This window comes from Hermetia illucens, chromosome 4, assembly GCF_905115235.1.
Source record: "Hermetia illucens chromosome 4, iHerIll2.2.curated.20191125, whole genome shotgun sequence".
Lineage (NCBI taxonomy): Eukaryota > Metazoa > Arthropoda > Insecta > Diptera > Stratiomyidae > Hermetia > Hermetia illucens.
The window spans coordinates 121938860-121965712 of NC_051852.1; the positions used below are offsets into that span (position 1 = coordinate 121938860).

General features: G+C 41.2%; 1 protein-coding gene across 1 annotated transcript; it reads right to left on the reverse strand.

Annotated features, from left to right (window-relative positions):
- Positions 1-896: 896 nt before the first annotated feature.
- LOC119655994 lies at positions 897-26853 on the reverse strand. The gene is made up of 6 exons (XM_038062232.1): positions 26056-26853; positions 25848-25993; positions 7771-8016; positions 7367-7700; positions 5339-5529; positions 897-1262 (listed from the first exon to the last, which is right to left on the reverse strand). The coding sequence occupies exons 1-5, from the start codon at positions 26271-26273 to the stop codon at positions 5340-5342; spliced, it is 1134 nt and encodes a 377-aa protein (XP_037918160.1). The 5' UTR covers positions 26274-26853; the 3' UTR covers positions 897-1262; position 5339.

A 26853-nucleotide genomic window follows, 5' to 3' on the forward strand; every position in this document is an offset into this window, starting at 1 on the left:
TTCCCCGTTACAATTCACCCAGGTTGTTTCCTTTGCCCCCATTAGTGAAGTATACCGGTTTTTTTCTGAGCTCCTGAATTATTTTCTTCTCTCGTGTGCGCTCGGATCATATTAGTGTTATGTTTCTTGAAGGCGTCTGCTATATAAGACTTTGTACATGATGTGAGGGAGAGTAAGGTATCAAAAAGGACTCTCCCACATAATCAAGGCTGGGTAGCACAAAAGTATGCATGCGCGTGTTGACGGTACACTTCCGGAGAGCTACACTTAGTTGCTTTCAAACCGCAATGCCACCTTTTCTGTTTCTGAGATAGCTCTGCCCTTAAGATTGACCGTAGTCAATTCAAATAGTTTTTGGACCAGCCTAAACTTCTACGTTCATTATAAATTGTAAAATGTATAATTTGTTGAATAAAACAAGGAAATATTATGTAAAAATGTAACGGAAATTTGATGATGAGTAAGAAAACTCATTTAATGTAAATTTCGATCAATGCTCTCTTGACAAGGTCAGGTAAGACTTTCATTTATGTAATATAGAAACGAGTATTCATTTTCGTAATTTCAAAATGATATGTTCCACGCATATCGACATGGAAAATCAAACATAAATCACTTTAATATCGGCCATTCTCAACGCATCATTTAATTCAAGTCAAAACCTTGTCAACTTTTCGAGACAGTCATTTGTAATCGACAATTCAATGTTCTTGAACTTGCCTTATGTAACCGCCATTTAGGAAACTTTTGGAAAACTTCTCGTTACCATCCGAAAATGATTCAATCTCAATAAAATTTCACGCTTGCAAAGTTTGAAACGATTCAGTAGTCAAGCGAATCTGCAAATTATCTTACCATATCTGCAATATCGAAATTTCTAAGGAAAAGATACAACACCAACAACATAAACATTTTTTTATTCAATTCAACATGGATACTAAGTCTTAATCAGAAGCATGGCTTCTATATGATATACAATTAATAACAATAATGCGAAAAATGGTAAAGAATTAGATATAAAATTTAATGACTATTTTCAAAAGGATGTCAATGATTGAATTGCTATTTGAACTATTTGCCAACTTTAAGAAAATTTCGTTCTAGGCTTTCTATTATTTATCTTATAAAAGTACTAGAGCATATAAAAAATTAAACAGATAAAACAATAGTGTTTATACATATATAAACATGTTGAACTATTTTCTAGGTATCAGCTATTTGGGAAAAAACTGTTTTCCGTTTTGATGAGGGTGAACTTCGTCCTTAAAATATAAGATAAATGCTTCAATTAGCAAAAACTTGTTCAAATTATTCGAAGAAATTTGTTTATAATCTTGCTACCTATCGTGAGAGTATTTCACACTTATGTAATATTTGATTGGTTTCTTTTTTTATATCTGAATGTCCGATTGTTAATGGTTATCATAAATGTTCGTTTAGTTTAATTGATGGCAAAAATTACGAACAATTTTTGGCGTAGTCAGCATTGGATCTGCAGACACTAAAACACTACTTACTTAATGATTTCTGGTGTTGATTCACTTGTTGTCCACTGCATTGAGAAGCCTATTTTCAAAAAGTAGTACACCGACATATATGCATATAAACCGGAATAGACATGTGGGGTATCAAATGAAATGTATCGGTAAGTACTTTCCGAAGCTGGTCTTGACTTTTGTTGGAAAGGTTGAGAGTGGGAAAGGTCGGATCGAAAGTGATAATTTCTTCCGCGGACTCATTCTCAGAAACTAACCAACCGAAAAGTCTGAAAAAAAACCGAAAGGATGCCATCATATGGTGCCTAGGCTCAGAAATACCGTCCATACCGATATCTATTTAAATAAAGTTACTAATAGTATATTACTATAATTTTTAGAAATTGACTGCAACCCGGTATTTGCAAGCTTGATAAATATTACCAGCGCATAGAAAAGCCAAGTCTTAACTATAAGGGAAGAAGATGTTCGGGTGTCGAAAATTAATTTTTGGAGGGGGGAGTGTTATGGTGTGGGGGGAATTTGAGAATTTTCAGCATCTGAAAAAGTGATACATTGCTTTGTTCCGTCAATGGTTAATTCCGTTGTGTACAATAAAGTGGACTACGTTTATTTAGCAAGTGAACGTTTCAAAGGCACCAATTTTGTGGTAAAGAGAACAAAATATCAATATTGCAGTTGCCAGCGTGCAATCCGAATCTGAATACTTTAACGCGACTGAGACTGAAAATTAGAACCAAACAGATCTTAGTTTTCTCCAAACCTTAGCAAAATCTATATCAAACCAAATATCTGGAGTTATCTGAATAAATTAAGATCTTTATTTTAACAGGTTTTCGTATGTGCGTTTAAACCTATGTATATGTGGCCTAATTTGATACAAAAATTTACAAAATTGTTATAAGAAAATGTAGAAATATTTTTGTTTGTTAAAAGTCTAAAAATATAATAGGAAATTTAAAGTTAAAAATAACTAACCCTTAGTTTTTATAATATTTAAAAGTTAGTCTAAAAAAATTTCATTTTTCAAATGTACGAAACAGAAGCAATTCGGCCAAGTGATTGCCTATTTTTGAGTTACTTCGTTAATCGTCAGCAATCAGCAATCAGCATTCGCAACTGCAATTTTGGTCATTTATCACCGCTTTTTAACCTTATTCAAATCGATTCAATGTCGGGTTGGGATTAAGTGTGAAAGGGGGGTGTAAGTTTCTTTTTCTTTAAATATAGTCATGTGGGGTATCAAATGAAAGGACTTAATTTGTGCAGTGAAACTGGCCCTATTTTTGATATTGGATGAAGCATAGGGGAGTGAGTGCTCAAAATGTAGGCTCCAAAAAGTGAAACAGGTTTTGTTTTCAGAACCTATCAAATCGCTAAATTTGAAAAAAATCACAACGGCATATCTATACGAAATCTAGACTACAAAGTATGTCCCATTCCGATATCTGTTCAAGTAAAGTTTCCTCACGCCTCATACTATAATCTATATTATTATACTATAGTCTACTTCATACTGTAATCTATATAACTACATTTTTGTAACTCTAGGATAAACTCAAGGGGGTTTCTAGTCAATTTCCCAAAAACATAGTAATATACTACTATTAACCTAATTTGAATAGATATCGATATGGAGAGTGCTGGAGGCCTGGACGCCGTATAGAGGTAGTTTCATTATTTTTTTTCAGAATCCCATTTCAGGCAATCCCTGCCTTTCCAACAAATATCAAAACCAAGACAGGCCTCGTGCCAACTTTGTGGCCAGATTTTGATCACGTTTGGTGTCTCAAATAAATCAAGTCGGAAACCGGAAGCTCGGCGGTTCAGGCATTTAAGGTTCTGTTGATCTTTATTGTAAGCATATTTGGGCATACGGTGGTTCCATTTCTACATAGCTCGTAGTGTATATACGTTGAATATAACCGACATTTAATTCGATGCGATGCTGACATTTCATCTTTTAGGAAGTAGTAACATGACGCGCAAGACACTACTATAACTTTATCAATAATAGTAAGATTTTCACTAAACTTTCCAGTATGGCGCTTCATAGTAAAATCTATATTATGAAGAAGCTGTGAAACATATCCCTCCAATATATATAAACCTCTCTAATGATGAACTACCTAAGCACCTTGTTGCGCACGCAAAATTCAAATGAGTTGTTTAGCTCGACAGGATGTCACATAACTCCAAAACATCTGCATTTAGGTAGAAAATAATTAAAATCGCCGGTTATATGAGTGCAGGACTGTTCAATGAAGGATATTCAGCAATTTTGAACACCATATAATTTTTGGATCGGAAAATTGGTTAGCTATGTAAAATGTTTGCTGATTAGATGGACGCGCAACAAACAGAAAGAGGAAACATATGGAACTCATTGTCCAGCAAGGTAGATTGTACTGCGTGCAGATTAGAGCAGATGTATGCAAACGAACTTTTTATTTTTATAGAAAATAATTTTTTTTTTAATGTTAAAGCACACAGAAAATTTTGCAGAGGTCAATTCATTTTATCCCTTTAAAAAAAATCGAGGAAAACCCCCTTTGAGACCTCCTAAGGCAGCCTCCCATCTTAGCTTCATTTTAGCAGATATCGTAACGGAGGTTATTTCGGGGCCCAGATGCCATATATATGGACCAAGCCCCTATACTTCTCACCTTTGCAACAAATATCAACATTTACTTCCATAAGTACTAATCGAGACCTTCCATTTGATACCCTACATGACCATATTCGGTAAAAGAAGGTATATGGGACTGGGATACACTGTATACGTGGACGTTTAAAGCTCCAACATTTCTACCGAATTTCGTGTCAATAGGTTTAACCAGTTCTGAAAAAAGTGCCTGTGACAGATGGAAAGACAGATAATGAAGCGATTTTATTAAGGTTTTGTTGAAAACTAAACCTTAAAAAAGGCAACATTTGGGAAATCGCGTTTAAGGATCAATGACGATGTAATATGCGATTGGACAAATTCACAACTAAATCTATATTACCATGGCCGTGCGGTTGTCCATTTTTGTTAAGACTGGATGATTAAATTCTATTGGGAAAAGATTCATAGATTCAAAGATTCAGGAATCTGACTGCAATACTTCGCTCCAGATTAAAGAGAATCACAACTCTACATTCTATGGGTGAGATAATGGTGGGAGCACAGAGCTTGCCGTGAGGTCAGTTAGGTTTCAACTGATCGAGACAATACGAGCAATCAATCACTTTCTGATCAGCAGTAGATTTGGGAGTTGTTTTTTGGATGCGGGTAATAAGAGAGGCGCTGATATCGGCCTCGAAAGGGATCGCCTTCTGATGGACGCTTACTTTCGCTTACGTGTTTCGTCCGCAACTTCGCTTAGGATTGGCTACGACCCCCAAGTTCAACATTAGTAGTCCTTTCAAAGTGGGAGAACTATCTTGCTGATCGGACGGCAGGTACACTGAGTATTGATGAACCTTGGGCCGTCATATAAAATGCTCTTTTGTTGGGTGCTACGCAAGTGGTCGGCCATAAGGTCTGACTGATGGCGGCATCGTGGAAGCGGATCGATAAACGGAAGCGATTAAAGGTTCTATTGACCACTGCAAAATCAAAAGGAAAAACCAAACAAAACAATATATTTTCAACACTAGAAGGGATCTTAAGTCGATCATACGGTTGCACTAGTCACATGCAGTGCAAAGAGTCCTGCATTACAAATGGTTGATTGTTTTGCTTCGAATTACACAATAAATCTCGTAAAATACACCACTCTATACGTATGTATTTGATATATTACAAAAAGATGAGATAATTTTATTGTATCAAAGTTTTTTTTGTTTTATTTTCTTACCTTAAACATTTTTCCGTTGACGTAGAAGACGTCTCGCTCTTTTTATAATATTTGCTACCGGCCTCAATCTAGGGCCTCTTTGGTGAATGAATTGCGGTCCAGGTGAAATATCATCCAGATTGATATCCTTATCTAATACATTAAATGGATATGTATTGCTTGTAATAGCGAATAATTCTCCTGAAACCATCCTGAAAATAAATTGGGACTTAATTAATTTTGTTAAGTAGCAACTATACAACAGTTCACCTATGAAGATATTGAAGTTAAAAATTGCACAACTCATTTTCAAAAAGGAACCTGCCAAAAATAAACTTCACAAAAAACATAACGCCTCAAATTATCCCCATTAGGGTGTTCAAATAAAGTTATATGGTTACCATAAGCCCTTACGTTGAACATAGCTAGACAATCATGCTAACGCGTTAATACTGCCGGTTCCTGGCAACGTGCTTAGGTCCCCCCTCATGGCTTTCCGAGAAGCTTGCACTCTCTCCACTCTCGGTCGTAGTGCATGGTATAATCGGTTTCAGTGCATAGTATAATCCATAATAGAGTTTTAACTCTTTCTCAACGTGTGACTTTTCCACTGTCATTTCGAGATTCTTGCCAATGTATCCATGGAGACTTGGCAAGTACGTTGTCCAAACTTTTCAATAGTTATTGCCTCAGGTCGGAATAACCTGATGATACGATGGAAATATAAGTTGATTCACACTTGGAGAATCCATATAAGAATGGCGGTCACTTTCTATCTACTACTATATATGTAGCTGCACAAATTTTGAATAAAGCAGCGAAGGCAGATTTGGTTGTTGTTTAGCTTGCGTGTTGTTTATTTCGATTGGTTCACGCGAGTCCCCGCGTTTGTGTACATTTTCTTTATTTTACCGAATCCAGTGCGGACCCACGCACCGGAAAGGTCACGTGAATTTTGAGCAATGACACGTGATGGATCGAAGGATCCGCACCCACATTCCCGAGGCGTGCAAACACGTATCGACGGAGGGCTTCGATGGAGTTTCAATATTTGCGGGCGGACCTTCACAGTCGATTTCGCCATCATTTTTTTAAGGTTTATGGATAGCTTCCTCCTCTTCGTCGTCTTTGGCCGCTTAGGATGGTCGTCTGACCATCGACAAACTATTTAAGTCACAACACTCTGCTGTTGAAGAAAGCATGCAAATATACTTTCAGTTATCACCCTTCTTTGGAATCTCAACGATAATCCCCTTCTTCCACTCGGCTAGGAAAGATTGCCAGCATTTACGAATGAGTGAAACTAACAGCTCAGCAGAATTTGCAGGAGTTGTATGGAAAGTTTCGCAGAAATTACGTCAAGGCCTGTGGCTCTACCACATTGACAGCAAACGATTTTCCTTCTGTTTGGAAGAGCAGTCTGTATCCGCATGTAATGCTGGCTTGCTTAGCTTCCAAATGATGGAGAGGTGCTTTTTCTACCTAGGGCTGGCTGGTGTGGTTACCCAGTTATTGTTATTTGGAGGAAAATAAGTTACTAGGTCTTGTTATATTACCTTCTGAATCATTGCTAAATTCAATTATGCGTACGTCGTATACTTCCCCACATGTACTAGAAGACAAAATGTATGCTCAATTGTTGCAGAATCTAAAGTTGTTTGATTGTGTAACTATGAAGACAGAATCGTTCAGCTTGTTATAGTCTCACTTAGGATAATGGCAGAGGACTGGTTTCTGTGTAGTAATTTTGAACGTCTTGGGTCATTTTCTCCTTCTTTATAGAAATTAGAACAAGAAATGCTGACTACATATGCTAGTCGTAAATGCACCACGGCTCTAACATTCAGAAATTTGGCGTTGATAGTGGAATTGTAAGTGTATTGAACCCAAATGTTTTGAAACCAAAACACCAAATACTTCATCCATTCAACCTTATAAATTTCATGTCGGTTTATTTTTCTTGATAAAAGATATCTATTAAATAATGCAATTTCGTAGCTTAGCTAGGGTTAAAATGAAATTATTTTCTGCTTAAATAAATCAACTTACGGCTTCCGTGTTTCTAAGTATCCCATTTTAAAATCTTCTGGCCAAAATGAAGCTGGTCTGGAAGATGAACATCTTCTCGGCTGATTCACAGCAAAGAATGGATGGTCAAATGCGCTTATATAAAAATAAGGGCATAATCCATGAGATCCCATTGGGGGTCTATCAGCTGCATCTTGTGACGCCCCACAATTTCCCATCCGCCAGTCTTGATGACAGTCGTAGTTTTTAGTTCCTTTATCACGAGATGTGTGAATACATTGAACATTTTGGGCAGCATCCTTATGATCAAGACTGGCCACTCTGAAATCAAATCCTGGACCGGCCATATCACAAGCTAAAGTGAAAAAGTATGGTCTGTGATTTTATTGTTAATAAAATATCACAATTTCTTGTAGTGAACTTACTATCAATTTCTTTTATTTGATTTGGCCCAAAAGTATTCCCAATTGCAGTAGAAAGCTGACCGCCAAAACTGAATCCAAACATGAATGTTTTGTCAGGATTTAGTCCTTGAAGATACATATACTTCAGCTTGTTTGTCATAATATCTGTTAAAGGACCGAATTTTCTAAGTAAGCGTACATATGCTTCTTGTGCTAGTGCTCCATAATCTATACAAACAATGCATCCTCCACGATGTGCTGTTAACTCTGAAATGTTGTTAAAATACTTTTAAATTAACTAGCGATGTGTTTTGTATGTATGTATACTTAACTAATTTTTTATTTTATACAACAGTGAGGAATTGATTCAGGTTTTGTTGAAAGCAAAACCGTACTCAAATCGGTTTACTGTCTGTCTGTCTGTCCGCCCGTCTGTTTATCTGTCACAACTTTCCCTCAGAAACGGTTACTCCAATTGGTGAATAGGTGGGAACTGTGAATCCCCTTATATGCAGGGAGTAACTTTGTTCTATATTGAGTTTAAGGGGGGTCCCCATACAGGCAAAAGGGGGGTGGACAATTTTTTTTCCCCGAACATAGTCACGTGGGGAATCAAATGAAAGGGAAGACTACGGGGCCCCGAAAGACGTCAATTATTTCAAAGATGCGTTCTCAGAAACCATCTAACCTAAAAATCTGACCAAAAATCGTGGTGGCCCGCGCGCATGGTATCAAGGCCTCAAAATACTCGCCGTTAAGATAGAGTAAATAATAAGATATGAAAATTTACTGCCTACTCCCCTTAAGTTTATCCTAGATCCGCAAAATTACTGTAAGATGGACTTTAATAGGAAGCATCATACTAGAAAGTTTGGTGGAAATCCTACTACTATTAACAAAGTTGCAATACGTCAAAATTGCCCCTTTCGCGGCAAATTACTGTTCTACACAAACAAAATGTCAGTATCATGTCGAATTGGATATCAAGCATATTCAGAAGTTGCGAAGGTGAAACGGCTTATCATAGAAAAGTCATCATTATCATAAAAGTTTAACAGTTTCACCCTAAATCGTACACAATACTCTTCGAAATTTTTGGACTTACTGAGTAGAGCTCGCTTGTTTTCGTTGTTAATTGTTCATCATAATGTGGTCGATCTATTACCAGGCCGATGGTAGAACTTTTGCTCAAATAGTAAGTTGCTGATGACAAAACAGCCAACGATGTGGAAATTTACAAATTATTCGAGAAAGGAATAGTCGAAGGAAGATGAGACCGTAGGTTATTATCATCTTCAAAAGTGGTGAAGGCTATACCCAGATACTCTCAGGAGATGGGATACTGTTAGCCGCATTTCGGAAAGGAGACCTTATGTTGGAGCTCAAGAAATTTAGAAGTGTAATCGCTGACAAATTGTTGAATCAAATTGGAGAGACCTTAGGATAGGAAACCGAAATGAGGACTAGCTGGCCGGAGATCATTATAGTCTGAAAAAGTAAAGATGAAATCATCACGACGGACAACAAGTAGCGGGGAAAACGCTAAGGAAAGCTTCAGGGGAATCACAAAACAACCATCATCAGCTTGCCTGTCAAGGCAGCACTCAAACTATTGATAGCAGGGAGAATAGGAATAGGCCGCAATATGTGTCAGCTTAGTGAGTAGGTGGTTTTGATTACATCGCAAAAGCATGAACCAGTTCGAAAGACATGTTGAAGAAATGCAGGAGATGCGGAGCAGAGGAACAAGGACTCAAATTTTCAATATGGAAAGGGAGAATGTGTGGCCCATCGGTAGATTTCAGGCAGCAGCAGGTGCCTGGAATACAGGGGAACTCTCAGCACAAGTCGAACCTAACATACGTAAGCGGCGCTTAAGCCCACATAGTTGTTTGGCAAGTTAGTGAGAATTATTACTCACAGTGGCCACCAGACAATCTGCATGGAAAATAAAGGCGAGGGTTTCTGGGGGCAACAAATTCCAACATATCCCATGGTAGTCCACTCAGATCACCCGATGAGCGACGGAAACATGCAATGATATTATGCCCGGGCGGCTTTTTCCCAGTACTGGTGTAGTTGCGAAATCGCAACTTTGCGACCCGCATATTTCCGGGCAAGGTAGCTTTGTCCAGAGCGAAAGAGACAATTCGCAGGAGCAAATCGAACTGCTTGAGACAGTTGTGCGACTATGCTTATTATATAGCATTTAGCATTTTTGATATAGAATAAGATGGGTAATTTTAATTTTTGAAAAAAGATGTCATAAAACAACCACTTTCAGCATTTCCCTTTTCTTAATTTTTTTTGGGCGGGAAAAACGTGCTCAAAGTAATTTTCCCAATTTATGGTTGATTTATTGGAGTAAAAAAAGTAATTTTCTTAGTTGATTGTTGAATTATTCTGTTTTTAGAAAACACTTGTCCGAGAAGTTGAAGCCCTTTATAGTTAAAGTGATGTAAAAAAATCCTAGTCAGAGAATAGTTGCTAAGGAATTCAGCATTTTCCGATTCCGTAACACGAACCCCGTTGGCAGAAAGAAGGGTAGCTAACATATGGAAATCAAGTGAGGCGCAGGACCGTCTGCTTGTCCTTATTGTGTGAAAATATTTGTTTAAAATGGCGTCCTCATGTCGCAGATTAGGCCGGCCACTCGTGGAAGTTGGGAGTCACAACAGGTATATTTTGCGGTGGACAACGAAATTTGTGTTTTTTTAATGTCTTATTTATGTTACATTATGTTGTTATATGTCTAGGCATGCGAAATCGATTTCCCCCTACCCGACCAACTTGAAAGCCATCAACATTGGGGAAAATTGTTATACATAATAATCATTCGCGAAAGAGAACGCTGAATGGAGTGTCAAAGGCTGGACCGACGTATCTTATGATTCGACTAATCAAAATTTATCCTCTTTTCAAAAGAAAGGATTTGTCATGTTCGACCACCTTCTGGAAAACGTTAAGACGTCAAACACCAACTGGCCGCGGTTAAACATGGACCTATGATGGTATTTTCTTGCTTTTCTCATGACATATTTTGCCCAATGTCTAAGGTTGTGGTTTTAGTGATTGCAGCCAAATACTGCGATTTATTATCGGAATCTATGTTATCTTATTCTCGCGACAAATTGGGTAACGATTGGATTTCTATACACATCAATAATCCGAAACTTTCAACTCGAATTCCGAAAAGTTTCCTGGAGGAAAATCATAGGAATAAACGACCTTCCAAGGCCTACACAAACCCCTCACTTGAATCTGACCGAACATCTGTGAGAAATCATTGACAAAAAGGTCAGGGAACCTTATTTCACAAAAAACGGAGACCCCAATGAGTAAGAGTGCGTGAGACGTCCAAAGGACCTGATTTTTTGGCTTGTTGACTTGATGCTCCATCGCTGTCGTGCAGTTATTACTACGAAATGATATGTGACCCTATTAAAATCGGGTTTCTGCCTATCTGTCCGTCACACGCATTTTTCTCGGAGACGATTATAGCGATTGACACCAAATTTGGTGGAAAGGTGAGAACGCTCACGCATACAGTGAATTACACATCATTAAATTTAAGAGGAGGTCTCCATATATGCAAAAGGAGGGTGTACATTTTTTTTCACCATATATAGTCACGTGGTATCAAATGAAAAGTACTTTCCGAAGCCGGTCTTAGGTTTGACATTTGCTAGGAAGGTTTAACCGATCATTATCATGAAACTACCTAACCGGAAAATCTGAAAAAAATCAAGAGGCCGTCACTATATGGTGTTTAGGCTCCGAAATAACCTACATACCGATATTTGTTGAAATAAAGCTAATAATAGTACATTATTATCATTTTTAGTAATTGGCTGCAAAACCCCCTTAAATTCATCCTAGAATCACGAAATTGTGCAGCAATATTGGTTACAGTATAGAGCATGATCCTACCTAATTTGGTGAAAATCGCACTATTACTAACAAAGTTATAATAGGTCAAAACCGTCGCTTCTGTGCAAATTCAAGACTTTGAATGTCAATACCACTTGAAAGTGGATATTTTCAAATAATATATGCATATATTACGTGTTACATACTAATGGGACAAATGCACACTCAAATTTCTCATAAAAGAAATACACAAAACCTTTCATACCTGAAGCGTCTAGCTTCCGGTTTCCCGACTTGTTATTCAAGTTTTTGGTAACAAATTCATAGTTTAAATGAGTGATGAAAATATGCTACAAAATAATAATAAATAAATATAAAGATTAAAGATTAAAAATATATTCTTGAACGAAAAACATCTTTGAAAATTCTGAGCACGTTTTTTTCCGGGACTGTAGGAGCCAAGGCACTCGAACATAGGCAAAAATGAAGAGGCTGGTAGATTGGCTCGGTAGGAGTCTGGTTCTACAATAGAAGTATCAGAATCGGTTTAAGTGGCAAGTCAATGTTAACTCCGCTGTGAAAGATAAAGCTGGATTCACGCAGCTGAATGGGGAAATTTGAACTCTTGCTGTCAGGCAAAAATATTTGGCAAAAACCCAAGGCAGGTAGACGGTTATTTTAATTGTTCCTCAAGAAGGAGGACATACAAAAGCTAGTAGAATTTTCGACGAGATACAGCTCCTCAAATACCTGAAGATAATTAAGTGTTGTGGGCTCTAATATCTGCATCTTTAAACAGCCCTCTGGCGACGTCTTCTTCAATGAAGGATTTGCACACTCCCTACCCTTAGGAAGCACCATCTAATTCGTGACAATTTACGACCGCCGTCAATTGGAATTCACCTGAATGGACGTTTTTAGGGTAATACAATATTGTCAATATATTAGATCTGAGTGTCTGGGGCTACGACGTTCCTCATTTCCTCTTTCCACCAACCCTGCACGCTAACTCATGCTAAAATGACTTCGTCTTGGATAAGCTCAGCGTTTTTATCCTGAATCAGATCATGGCAAGAATGAGAAACACATCCCAAAATCAGCTATATTTTATGGCAATTTTGAAGAACGACCAACTAATTGGTTTGCGCAAAATACAATCGCATCACTGCCAACGGGGGGAAAATTAAATGGTAAGGCCTGGGTTCAAGTAGTAGATTGCTGATGATATATTCTAGAGCCTCAAAGAAGCAATGCCTAAATGGTGGTTCTGTGATAGAAGGTCTGAAGATAAAAGGGTGTGAGAATTGAAAAGGCGCTCATTTCAAATCGGAATCCCCATAGGGGCTTCGGGCTGAAGCAGTTGTGCTGTTCTAAGATTTTTACCAAGCTTATTTTTTACCGATCAAATTCTCGGGACAACAAAATTTGATCGGTAGAAGAAAGAGAACTTTTCTTTATTCCGTTTAGATTAGTATCTTCTGAACGGAATATGAAGACATCGCGTTAACGAAAAGTGTTAGCACTAAGTTAGTATCAGATTCAAGTTTGTGCCGCAAAGCCGCAACAAGCAAATTATTCAGATTCCTTGCTAGAAATGGAAAAGATATGCATTCCGGGTATCTTTGAAACGATCCTGAAGGAATGAGCAATTCTAACTATGTTTTTATGATTTCTTCGACCTGTAAATTTTAAATGTGTCTTCATGTTTCAGTTTTTACTGCTCTTTCCCAACGGGGTTTCCTCCGGCCATATATACGACTTTTGAAACATTATCAAGGGGTCAATTCTCAAATCCTCTTATAGACTATCTGCTTCAATAGATTTAAAATATGACATTATGAACCGAAAACTTAGTGTAAGACAAAACAGGTTATTCCAGCAATAATATGTACATACATAAACTTTGTGCTAGTAAATTTGCATTTTGAGAGTCAAATCTTAAAAATGAAGGAATTTTTACTAAACACGTATCTGTATGGATGCTGAATTCCAACGAAGACTCCCAGACACAACCTATGAACTTATGTATGTGAAAGTTATATAAAACTCGTTTCTCCAAATGGTACTCCAATTAAAGGTATATCAATAAATATCCATTTTTGTTGTCGATAAAAAATTACTCTTCAATCCACTTCGCTAATTTTCATTTTATTAACCCATTTGAGGTGAATGTTCTGGCTTTTTATTAAACGAGTATCCCAAAATAAGATATTATAACCGAAAATTATTCTAGCTACAAATAGGACAACTTTTTCTAAATATTTCAGGTGGTATAAGTGACATTGAGAAAAAAGGTTATTGTCATTCAATCACGCAATTTGGCCTAACCATTTTCAGAAAAGTGTCTCACTTGAAAGTCAATCAAATCAGCCCCAATGTGAGAGAATTTTCTTAAGCCTCCTACACATGCACTTATGGGTCGATTACCTGACGATAGTTATTTATGATTCTTTCCTTAGAAACTTTCCATTTACATATGTAAATTTGATAATATCTGATTCTCGGCGTTGCGAAGACACGATGGTTTTTTAGAAATTGCGTATTGAGTATTTGAAGAATAGAAGATGTTGGAGTGATGGCCAACTGTAATGATGTTTGTATGGGTCATGAGTTTTAAATTTGGAAGAGTTAAATTATGGACCAGTGGTATATATCTATATGCTATTATAAATCACTTATTTGTAAAACTGTAACTTTGCAACTTTCGACGGGAAACGTGTTAATCCAGTTTTCCTCGATTAGACACAGCATAAGCCAACTGCCCCATATACCATCAAAGCGTCATCTCTCCCGTCCCTTCGTTTCGATGGAAAGGAAGAAATTTAAAAATTTTCAAGAAATTAAATGAGGAGGTTTCACATAAACGTCGGGAAAGAGACCCCTCAGATGTTCGGATGGCAACGCCTTCCAGCATATAGCCGCAAAAGCCCGTAAATCCAATATCTCCTCGGAGGAAATCACTTACGAGACGAGCCTTAATCAGACTGCAAGAAATGATAAGCTCGTACTACTAAAGCAAAGGAGAGGAAACTCTACCCTACAAGGTGGATGGTTATATATAATATATTTAAAAAGATTAAAACATCATAGTTAGATTTGCAGGTTCACCTAAATCCTAGTTCCAAGTACTCAGGCCACACAAAGCCCATTGCTCCTTGGTAAGTCTATTCAGACAGTTTTCCATCTGCTCCTCTAGCAAGCTTTAGGTTATCAAAGGATGTCTGCTAAAAGCAGATTCAGCCGCAAATCGAGTACCAGACGATCTCCTAATCGCTTTTTCATCGGCGATAAATAGCACCCTGATGGTAATTAAGAGAGAGTTTTCAGAGCTTTCTGAAGAGGCAATGAGAATGATGATGGTTAAGGTGTTAAGTTGGTAGTCCGACAAGGTGTCGTTGTCGAAACCCAACACCTTTCCTACGTGAATCCTCCAAGTTTGCCCTTGAGAGTAGACTTCATAGTAAATCGCATGACCAGCTCTCACTATTTAGAGGCTACTAAACGTCGCTTGATGTTACATGATCCAAAAAAATTTGGCAAGTCTATTATTCGACTACTTCTTGCCTTGGGGATGAGATCTTCATCGTTTCTACTGAGAATATGATTGGTGCCAACACAGATAGATATGTTAGACATTTTCTCAATTACAAAGGTCACTATCACTCCGCAGAGATAATTGTTCAAACTTTAAAGAAATTTTATAATCGAACTATAGTCACGGTACAACATTACAAAGTTGACAAAGGTTGCCTTTGCTTTCAAAGCACATATAAAAATGGTGCGGTTAATTACGGAAAATTCACGGTCCTGAGGTGGAAAGGGTAGTATAGGTCCCAGGGCGAAACGTGGATTGGTACCCACGAGGGAACATACAACCTGGAAAACACCTGCTGAACCAACACCAACAGCTCTACTACCAAACCATATCTCCACCTCGACGTGGTGACCGCTAGGAGCTCTTTCTTAACGATAAGCTGCAGACGGAGAGGGATGAAGGCGAGTCTCCCGCGCCTAAAAACGGGACAAAATGTACCAACTGGTCCTCCAATTTGGGGGTTGAGTAGGGCTGACAACCCCAAACGGAAAACAAATTGTTACGAAGCCACAACAGGAGCCTCGCACTGGACGGATAATACAACGACAAACCCGACAACGAAAAAGGAATAACGATTTGCGCATTTTCTCATGGAACATGCGCTTCCTGTACAGAGATGAAACTGCTGAGCAGCAAATACCCTGTCCCAATATAGGGCTGATGTAACAGCATTAGAGGAGTTGCGTTGAACAGGGACCGGTTTCTTGGAGAAGAGTCACTACACGATATATTGTAGTGGCCATCCAGTAAACCATGTGCTCGGAGTAGGTTTCTTAGTCAGCCAAAAATTGAAACCTGCTGTTATCGGCTTGAAAACATAAGCAAAGGGCTATGCACTCTGCGCTTGCGAGGCCAATTTGGAAATATAAGCCTCATTAACGTTCACGCCCCTACAAAGGAGGATACCTTCTTCGATGCAGTAGAACGAACCCTCGAAGCTTGTCCCAGATATGATATCAAGATGATACTTGGGGATTTTAACAGTCAAGTAGGGACGGAGCCCGTATTCAGTCGATACGTTGGCTCCCATAGCTTACATCAAAATACAAATGATAACGGACTGCGGATTATTCAATTAGCAGTGTCACACAAATGGTTGTTGGAAAGAGGTTCACAAACATACTTGGGCCTCTCCAGACGGGCCCACTTGCAACCAAATTGACCACGTGCTGATTGAAGGCCGCCACCTCTCAGCCTTGAGGAATGTGAGAACATATAGGGGGCCAATATAGGTTCGGATCACTATCTCGTTGGCATGGTGCTCCGAGCTCGAATTACGACACCACCCAGATTCCCTTCTGATAATCAGGTGAGAGCTGACACTGAAGCCATCCACAACACAGCCCTCCGCAACACCTGTAAGAGAGAAATGGATGCCCCAATAACCGCAGTCAACAGAGTTCCTCGAGATGAAGCATCAACAAATGATCTTCACAATCACTTGAAGAACGTTATCATAAATACAGCCACAAACATACTTGGCCCCCGCCGCAAAAAAAATTTGGAACGGCTGATTTGAAGATGAATGTAAGCTAGCAACGGAACAAAATAATGCCGTATACCGAGTGTGTGTGTGTGTATGGTGGGGAGAAGCTACAGCTTCTGAGCACTCAGGCCGTGTTGGCCCATTGTACTCGCGTTCCCCGTCTAACGGAATATTCCGGATTCGTTAAAGTATCGTAGGATTTCCGTTAGTGGATGTGATGCTACCCGTCGTAATTGGAGAACATCGGCACCAAAGATCTGATGCCTGATGCGTCCATAGGCGGGGCATTCACATAGGAAATGCTCCGTGGATTCCGCTTCCTCATTACAGGAGGGACACGTATCATCTTCGGTAATTCCTATTCTGAACATATGCCCAGCTAGTGAATTATGGGCTGTCAGAATGCTCACAATACACCTGCAAGTCCTCCTGCTTTTCGACAGGATAAACTTTGCGGTACGTATGTTGGGTTCTGGCAGGAAAAGTTTGGTGTGTCGAGTAGCATTTAGGCTCTGCCACCTGTCATTATGGGAAACTTGTTCCCAGTTTTTGAAAACCGATTTAGCCAATGCTACTGATACCCCAATTGCTGGCTCCGGTCCCGGCATAGGGGAGATTGACCCCTCTTTCGCTAAAGCGTCCGAGATTTCATTTCCGTCTATGCCACAGTGACCAGGTACCCAGAGTAGTTCCACCGTATTGAATCTAGACATAGAGTTCAAACGGTTTCTGCATTCCTGAACGATTTTCGAGGTGATCAAAGGACTGCTCAATGCCCTCAGTGCAGCTTGACTGTCACTGCAGATTGCGATGCGCCTGCCCTTCAACCGCTCGTCAATCACCCAGTTTGCCACCCTTAGGATCGCATAAACTTCGGCTTGAAAAACCGTTGCATATTGTCTCAAAGGAAAAGCCCTGGGTCTTCCAAGTCCTCTCTACGCTTCAGGGTAACTACATATCTTCTACCAAACAGATGTATGGGGACACGAGAATCGGAAGGCATTGTAAGAACTGGATTCAGTCCTCCCAGTAACTCTTCCAATGCTCTGTGTCCCCCACATCCGTTGTTTTCCCATAGATCTAATCAAATTAGCCTATGAGCTGCTCTCATTGCAGTGCTTTGAATAAATATATCCAGGGGCTGCAAATTGAGTAGGGCATTCAGAGCTGCGCCGGATGTCGTGCTCATGGCACCAGTGATACCCAGACAAACAGTTCTTTGCAGTACAGCTAGTTTACGGTGAAAACCCTTTTGTCTCACCTTAACCCACCACACTACGGATGCATATACGAACATCGGCCTAATGATGGCAACGTATATCCACATTACCACATGAGGCCTGAGTCCCCATGTCGAGGCAAAGGTCCGTCTGCACAGCCCATAAGCTGTGAGAGCTTGTTTCATCTTTACCTCTATATGTTTGTTCCAAAGAAGTTTTTTATCTAGAGTAACCCCCAGGTATTTCACTTCTTCGGAGAGTTGAAGGGCAGTACCCCTCATCTCAGGGAGACAAAGTCCATCCAGTTTTCTCCTTTTTGTGAATAAAACCGTTGTGGTTTTATTTGCATTAACTGACAAACCATGTCTAAGGCACCAGCTGTCTATCAAATCAACGGCACGCTGTATATTCCTATACACCGTTCCAAGATCCCGATCAACAGCAAGTACAGCCACGTCATCAGCATAAGCTTGAGCGTGTATTGCCAAATTTTGCAGTTCGCATAGAAGTGAGTCGATCAGCATGCTCCACAGAAGCGGCGAAAGCACACCTCCTTAGGGGCAGCCCTTCGTTGCCTCCGTAGTCAGGTAACGATCGACCCCTACCTCAGCGCACAGCAATCTTTGCGTTAGCATAGCATGGATCCACTTAATTAAAGCATCATCAATACCATGCGCTCTGGCAGCATCACAAAGTTTTTGAAAAGGCGCACAGTCAAAAGCCCCTTCAATGTCCACGAACACCCCCATCGCGTACTCACCATTCAAAGTTGCATCCTCTATCTTTGTGACCAAAGAATGAAGAGCAGACTCACAGGACTTTCCACGTTGGTAAGCATGTTGGTTTTCACTAAGTGGGTGTGACCTAAGCGCCTTTCCACGAATGTGACGCTCGACCAGTCTCTCCAAACCTTTCAGCAAGAATGAAGTCAAGCTGATCTGTCTGAAGTTCTTTGGATTAGAATAGTCATCTTTCCCAGGTTTCGGTATGAAAACTACTTTAACCTGTTGCCAAGAAGAGGGCACGTAGCCCAGAGCAAGACATCCTCGAAAAATATTTGTTAGAGGTCGCTCTAAATGCTCCATACCCTCCTTTAGCATTGCCGGATAGATGCCATCCATGCCAGGTGCTTTGAAATGTTCAAAGGACAGTATCGCAGCTCTCACCTTTTCAAGGGTAACAACCGCACTCGCAGTGTTCCAGTTCCTCTTGCAACACTTGCGTGTTGAAGGGGTTGCAAGAACCGTCAACCCTCCCCCTACCACTTCTCTCACCCGTTCCCCCGGGTGGTGTACTTCCAGGAGGGTCTGTACTGAGTCCAGTCTGGAGTTCGTGAAAGTACCGTCGGGTTTTCTAAGAGAATCCAACTTGGCCGACTCATCCCTTTTGAGGACTCTGCACAGCCTTGAAGTCTCCCTTTCGCCTTCCAGTTCCTCACAGTACGCTCTAAAGGAGTCTCGTTTGGAGCACCTCACGAGCCTCTTATATTAACGTTGTGAGTTCCTGAAATTTAACCAGTCTTCGTTCTTGTTACTTTTGCAAGCACGATTTAGAAGTCGCCTGGTTGATTTCCTGAGTTTTTGCAGTTCTCGGTTCCACCAAGGAACTGTTTTACCGCTTTGGCCTCGGGAAATAGGACAAGCCTCTTCATAACACTCTAAAAGTGTGTAGTTCAGAGTTTTCAATTCATCTTCCAGCAGCAAAGGAGTCCTTAGTCGCCTAGGGAACTGTACTTTATTGCCAAGAAATTCGTTGAACTTTGCCCAATCCGTTTTCCTAGGGTTCCGTCTTTGTACTGCAGACTGTTCGGCCGCAATAGTCAGATTGAATTCTAGATATCGGTGATCTGACAGTGAGACCTCGTCTAGCACTCGCCAATGTGTAATCAACTCTAACAATTTTGGGGTACAGATTGTTAGGTCAATTACTTCGCTTCTTCTCGGTCCCACGAACGTAGGGGCGCACCCTACGTTTGCAGTCATAAGACCAGCTGAAGTGATGAAATCAAATAGCTTCTCTCCTCTTGGATTTCATTTGCTACTGCCCCAACAAATATGTTGAGCATTCGCATCGCAACCTATTAAGAGTTCGAGACCACTTGATTCTGCATACGCCACCAGATCCCTAAGTTCTTGCGTCGGTGGAGGATACAAAGAATCATAGGGTAAATAAGCGGAGGCAACTATGATGTTTTTCCTCTCGCCATTTATCTGGTATTGTATGATGACCGTAGCTAAGTCCTGGGAACAATATTGTCTCAGCATAGTTGGCTCTAACCGTCTTGACATCAGGACGCAAGCTCTCGGTCTTATGGATCTTTCGTCGTAGAAGATCCTAGCCCCCTTTACTGATCCAATACCACAGATTCTGTTAAATCGAACCCACGGTTCTTGCACCAGAAAGATATAGGGGAAATCCTGTAGCTTTGTCATTCTCGCTGCCAACAGGTAGGAGGGAGCTTTGGCATGCTGCAGGTTGATTTGACCAATCTTTATGCTTTTCGACATAAACTTAGTCTATTGTTTTATGGAAAACAGTTAGAAGCGTATGCGGCAGTCCGCGTATGACGGGGTTTCCCCCACGCCGTACCGCCAGAGACTCGATCCCCTCGTGATTGATTTCTCTGAGAAAAGCCGTACTTGGGAGTACCGCAATTCCCATATTCTCATCCACGAAAGATCTCACCTCATCCCGCAGAGCATTCGTCTGTTTTCTACTTAGCAACTTACTTGGTTTGCGGTGTCCGGGTTGCATAGATTCGATCACTCGAACTGGCATCAAGTCAGTTTCGTTCACGTCTCTGGCTTCCCTTCCTTCCGCCTGTTCCTTGGAAGGTGTAGGAGAAGTTACTAGCAGGTAGGATTCACTCTGTAGTCCCTTCCCCAGTGCGAGCCCCCATACGGGGGTTCCGCCCCTGTGTGCACTATCCTCCGCGCACATCTCCATTGTGGGAGAGCGCACCGAAGATGCTGCAATTTGCTCTATGTTTTGTGTGTCGAAAACCATCATTGTTCTTCGCTCTCAAAATGGAGATGATGCCCTACAGTTTCCTGATATGACTGAATTTCAGTCTATATAGGAAAAAGTGGAGCACCATATGGTGACTTCCCCTGAGCACATTCAGACTCTGTTGGTCCAGTTCGAATACCAAGTTGAAGCCCTCCACGTTTGTAGATTGGTCCTTCCTGGCATTCATGAACTTTTCCCTCCAGTGCCCAAAGTCCATGCCCGGGTTCTGTTCACCCAGCAAGCGGATGATGTCCTCTGCCTTCCTTCGAGGACCCGGTAGCCAACATCCGACATGTTCTGTCCTGCGTAGCTCAGTGTTCACAATAGTGAACTTGGGCCGACCGCCGGAACTCAAAGTTGGGATTACCTGCTGGAGCCACTTTAAGGCAGCCTCGTCAGCGCACTCCAAATGTAGAAGCCCATCACGAAAACCTTGATCGTTAAATCGTGGCTTCGTTCCAGGCCCCATCATTTTCTTCCACAGGCATTCCTGGAGGATGGTAAATTGTCCCTCTGACATTTTGCCATCCTTGGAGGAAACTCCCACGGCAGCAGTCAGAACAGAGGCCGCAGCTTGCGCATACGTCCTTTTCCTTCCCGCCTTCGTGTTCGTATTCCTGTGGGAGGGACCAGCTTCATTGAGATCTCTCTCGCTGATTTGATCACCTCCCGGCACACCGGTCCTAATCCCCGCGAGACGCGTGGATGTAAGCCCTGGTGCGGAGCACAATAAAGCGTCGGCCACAGCAGATGTGTTGGTCTTACGCTTCTTGCGCGCATTACCGCTGACTGAAGAGTCTGGTGCGTCCAGTGTGGATCTTACCGGGGTTTCCAGTTTATCCCCACCTTCCGCCGGAGATTCCGCTACCTTGCGTCCGATTTCTCTGGGCGTTACCGCACCTAGTGGTACAGCCACGTCCATGTCCTCATCCCAAGGTGCTTCATCTTCCTTCGCAGTGCTCTCTTCTGCCGTCGGCTTAGGGCCTTTCCAGGTTCACGGTGTTCGGACCGCTTGGATCAATTTCCACATACTGGCGTTGAACCAGTAGCGTCCACGTCACCAGCTTCCCGTTCTTCCGCTCTTCCCAGTAAGGATGGCGGAGAAGGTTCTGACAGGCAGGATTCAGCCTGTAGTACCGCGGACGGGCCGGCCGTAGTCGGATTTCCAGTTTCTCCCAATTTGAGAGTTTCCGTACCTTCCTTTCCGGCTAACTTCGCCGTAGGCACTAAATGCAAACTTTCCACTGAGTCGGAAAGCATGCCTTCTACAAATTGCTCTATAGGCAAATATGAACGCGCCTCGGCCGCGACATGATTGCTCATGGTCGCGGGTGGATTCGAAGTCTGTGACTTCTTACCACTTGGAGAGTTTATATCCATCGTTTCCATATTCATATTTTTGGACACCCTTAGTGTAGTAGTAAACTACTACAAGCTCCCCCACCACGACAAGGTGGTGTCCGAGGGGGAGCGCATACCGAGTAATGCTGCATTGTCAAAGACCGCGGGCACGCGCAGAGACTTATCACGAACTCTGTCGAGCGGAGAAGCGACTTCACAGACGGAAAAAGGAAGCATGGGAGAACCAATAGTTCTGTAAACTTGAAAAGTTCAGGGAGCAACCGCACCAGGCGCGGAAGTTTTACCAACAAGTCAGCAGGATGAAGCCTTACATACCTCGATGTCCATCCTGCCGAGACAAAGAGGGAAATCTGATTTTCGACAGAATGGACATATTGGAGCGCAAGGTTGAATACTTTGATGAACTACAGAACATCCAGAACATCGGCGAGTTGGAGGTCCCGCCAACTGAAGACGACGGACAAATACTGCCACCATCAAGTATAGCTGAAACAGTCCATGCAATTCATCAGCTTATCATAATTCGCCAGGAGCCGATGGAATTACAGCCGAATTGGTTAAATATGGAGGCGTCCAATTACACTAAGTGGTTCATCAACTTGTGCTCAAGGTACGGGACAGCGAATCAATGCCTGACGACTGGCAAAGAGACATTATCTGTCTCATACATAAAAAAGGAGATATCACACAGTACAGCAATTATAGGGGTATCTCGTACCATCTATAAGATATTTTCCGCTATCTTGCTAGGCCGGATAGCCCCATAAACCCAGAACATCATTGGCCCATACCAAAGGGGCTTCACTCCATGCGACGAAATTGATAAGACTGACTATGCTGACCCTGACCAATGTGCGAGGCCAAATAAAAGCAGCAGAATCACTCTCAATACCATTCGACATCAACAAGGGGATGCCCTATCATGCGTCCTCTTTAACCTGGCCCTGGAGAAAGTGATCCATGATGAGGTAAATGCAAGAGCTACGATCCTCTTAAAGTCCACCCAACTACTGGCCTATGCTGACGATATCGAATCATGGGAAGAACGACTAGAGACGTACAAACTACCTTCATCCAGATCAAGCAGGCGGCGCGAGATATTGGGCTTCCCATCAATGAAGGTAAGACAAAATACATGGTGGCAAAGTCAGCACCAAAGAGCAACCAAGCAACAACATCAAACCGCACTGGTCAAACGGGACGAATAAAAATGGGAACCTACAACTTTGAGACCGTTAATACTTTCTCTTATATAGGATCGAAAATCACAACGAATAACAGCTACGACGATGAAAACCGCACACGGTTGTTGGCTGCCAACAGGACCTATTTCAGCTTACAAAAACTATTTCCGCTCGAAATGTCTCACCATAGGGTCAAAGCTCTTACTGTACAAGACAACGATCTTGCCGGTCCTCATGTATTCCTGGGAGACATGGGTTTTTAGCAAGAAAAATTGGGAACTCGTGGTCGCGTTCGAGAGAAAAATCCTCCGAAGAATTTTTGGGTCCCTATATGAGGATGGACGATTCCGTAGCTTACATAACGACGAAATCTATGAGCGATACCATGACCGTCTGGTTGTGGATTAAATCCGGCCCAATAGGTTACGGTGGGCGGGTTACGGTGGATGAGGATGATGCAGCCTGGAAAGTGCATAAGGGCAATATCTATGGTAGAAAAAGAAGACGAGGCAGACCCTGCCTGAGATGGAACGATGGCGTAGGTCAGGACGCCAGACCACTTTTAGGTATATCGAATTGGTGGACCTCGACGCAAAACCGAGATGTCTGGAGTTCCTTATTAAGGCAGGCCTAGACCAGATACCGGTTGTTGCCCCGTTGATGATAATGATGAAGTCCATACTCCTGGCAGTTTATCGACGCAGACGATCAGCAATTATTGTCGCAGATTTCCTATCGAAACGCTGACTGTTAATCGATATCCGAAGTAAGAGACTCTCGGACCCACTAACTGGGCTTGCCACATTCGACAACTTAAAAGCCCCTCGCATCCACATCACAAAAACCGCTACACCTTCCGGAGAGCACGGCTCTACTCCAAGAGTTTAAGGATGTTTGCTTCCCGCTCAGCACTGCCATCGCGCTTTCAGATTTGCCGGTATTTCACGTAATACACACAATAGGCCCACCGATCTTCGTGCGATCACGCAGGGCTAGCAGCCCCCGCCAAGGAGCAATTTCGCGAGTTACAGGAGTAGGGAGCCATCCGTCCATTATCTACCCAGTGGGCCAGCCCACTCCATCTAGTCGCGAAGCCAGACGGGACATGGCGAATCACTGGCGACTATAAGCGTCTGAACGCTCGGACCATTATCCTCTGCCCATCATCGAGGATATGCTGCACGGTCTTCTCCGTAATCGACTTTCGTAAAGTTTTTTATCAAATTTCAAGGTTTTTTAACGGATATGGTAATTTGGCAGGTGAAACTACTATTTCGACGTAAAAAAACATATAGTCATTTTCTAAATCGGGGAGTCTACCCGAGAATACCCGAACGAAACTGATTGCCGTCAGTCATTTTTCTTGCTCGTCAACAGAAAAATATTCGAATGCGATGCTCAAAGTTGTATATCCAGCTGTTTCAAAATGGTAGCAATAGAACAACAATAATGTTAACGCATAAAAAAAAATAACAGCACGTAAAAAAACGGTATATAGAACCTAGGCACTTAAGATAATCAGAATCTTAAAAAAAAATATTGCTGCAAAAAGAAAGAGAATGAGAACAACCAGATGGTGATGACAGATAAAGTAATGAACAGGTTACGAAATGACGGAGAATATCGGTAGGTCATGAAAATAGTAGACATTACATATTAATCAAATTAAGCCCAAAAGCGCTAGGATACCTCAGGCCATTCGAAGTGTGATAAAATCACGCCAACTAGAGACGATGCTACAGGACGGGGGAGGGACGAATGCATAGGAAACATTAGCATGTAAAGATGAAAGACTGTCTTCATAGCAGAATCAACACTCTTCTCACGTTTATGAAATACTTTGAAAGTATTCTCACTTGAGCCATCTTTCAAAAATACCCTATAATAACACATTCTGAAGATTGCTCAAATATTTACCATAATTAATTTCGTTGCCAGAAAACACAAAACCCATGTAACTTATTAAGATTGGCTAGTTTCGCTTTTGCCATCTTCCGTGTCGGCGTACAAATGAGATTTTTTTTTATAGATATTGCAAAAAAGAATATTTACGTTGGCAAGTAGCGTGATATTGTTAATCATTAGATACACAATTCTAAATTTGGTCAAACATTTTGGTAGATATACTAACAGAAACTGAAGCCAATATATTATATAATAGATTCAAGGCCAACTAGTGAATCTTATGTTGCGAAGGTAGATTTTTATGAGGGATATGAAGGTACTTCTAACTTCTCATCAAGAAACCCTTTCGTTTTATGGACTGGTTTCCATTATTGTTTATAGCAATGGATTGTTTCGTACTTCGGACAACTAATTACACATATTCCGCTTCAATAGTTCTTCGAAACCCAATTTGTTATTTTACTTACTTGCTATTAACAGCTTCATCCAATCGACATCACACGATTCTCTCCAGCCATGTAGTAAAAAAGCAAATCGATCATCTGGTGTGCAACCAGTGTCACCCAATTGCTCCACGTTAATACCATTGGCTATATACGTTAATTGCCCGTTTCTTGCAGAATTAAAATGAAAATCGCATTAACAACTCAACTGGCAAATTTTCCGCGAACTTACTTATAAAACTTGAAGAAAACGGCTTGCTCCAAAGTATCGTAGCCTTTACGTATAATTAGCGTTTCATTATTACCCTCGTTATCATCATCAAATGTTTGAAGGTCATTCGGATATTGGGCAACAACTTCCACTGACCCCAATACCGGTACCGATACCACGCTCCACAACGTTAACGTGAATAGAACGTTAAAACCACTATAAACAAACACCTGCGGCATTTTGTTTACTTTAATATCCAACCATTCAGCACTACTTCTACACAGAGGGTTTGGCGGTTAACTTAACTTTAACGGAATTCCGTAATATGGTTACTTTATATAGTACCAAAATTTAGTAGCTTGGGCTCAGCAACGAGCTTTGACCTCATCTTCTACCTTAAATCGCGCCAAGTACTGTGCAAAAGTACGTATAGCAAGTGTACATTATGGATTGATTCGAATCGATGGAATCATTGCGAAAATCGTTGAAAAATAAATCAATTGCAAAAAGAAGGCGCAATCATGCAACAACCTCTCGAATTTCAATTTGTTCACGGTGACAAAAAAACCGACACCGAAGAAAGGAGGTGAAAACGGGTTACTGCACTACACAATTCGGACGAAAGATTCCAACACAATTCAGAACTGTTACACCGAACCTTTGCTGGGTTTCTTCACTATCTGGGGCTGCTATTCTGGATACCTCCCAAAAGATACTTTATTGACTTTTTCGCACGTTAAGATGATTTGCATCACTTTAACCGATGTCTGAATAGTGAGTACGCTTATCACTTGTTAACGACCAAAGACTAAAATTGTG

Coding starts and splice junctions, on each gene's coding strand:
- LOC119655994 (XM_038062232.1), bottom strand. CDS start 26,273: ATGCCGCAGGTGTTTGTTTATAGTGGTTTTAACGTTCTATTCACGTTA. Junction 8,017..25,847: donor GATGAAGCTGTTAATAGCAA/GTAAGTAAAATA, acceptor ACAACATTTCAG/AGTTAACAGCACATCGTGGA. Junction 5,530..7,366: donor TACTTAGAAACACGGAAGCC/GTAAGTTGATTT, acceptor ATTTATTTTCAG/GATGGTTTCAGGAGAATTAT.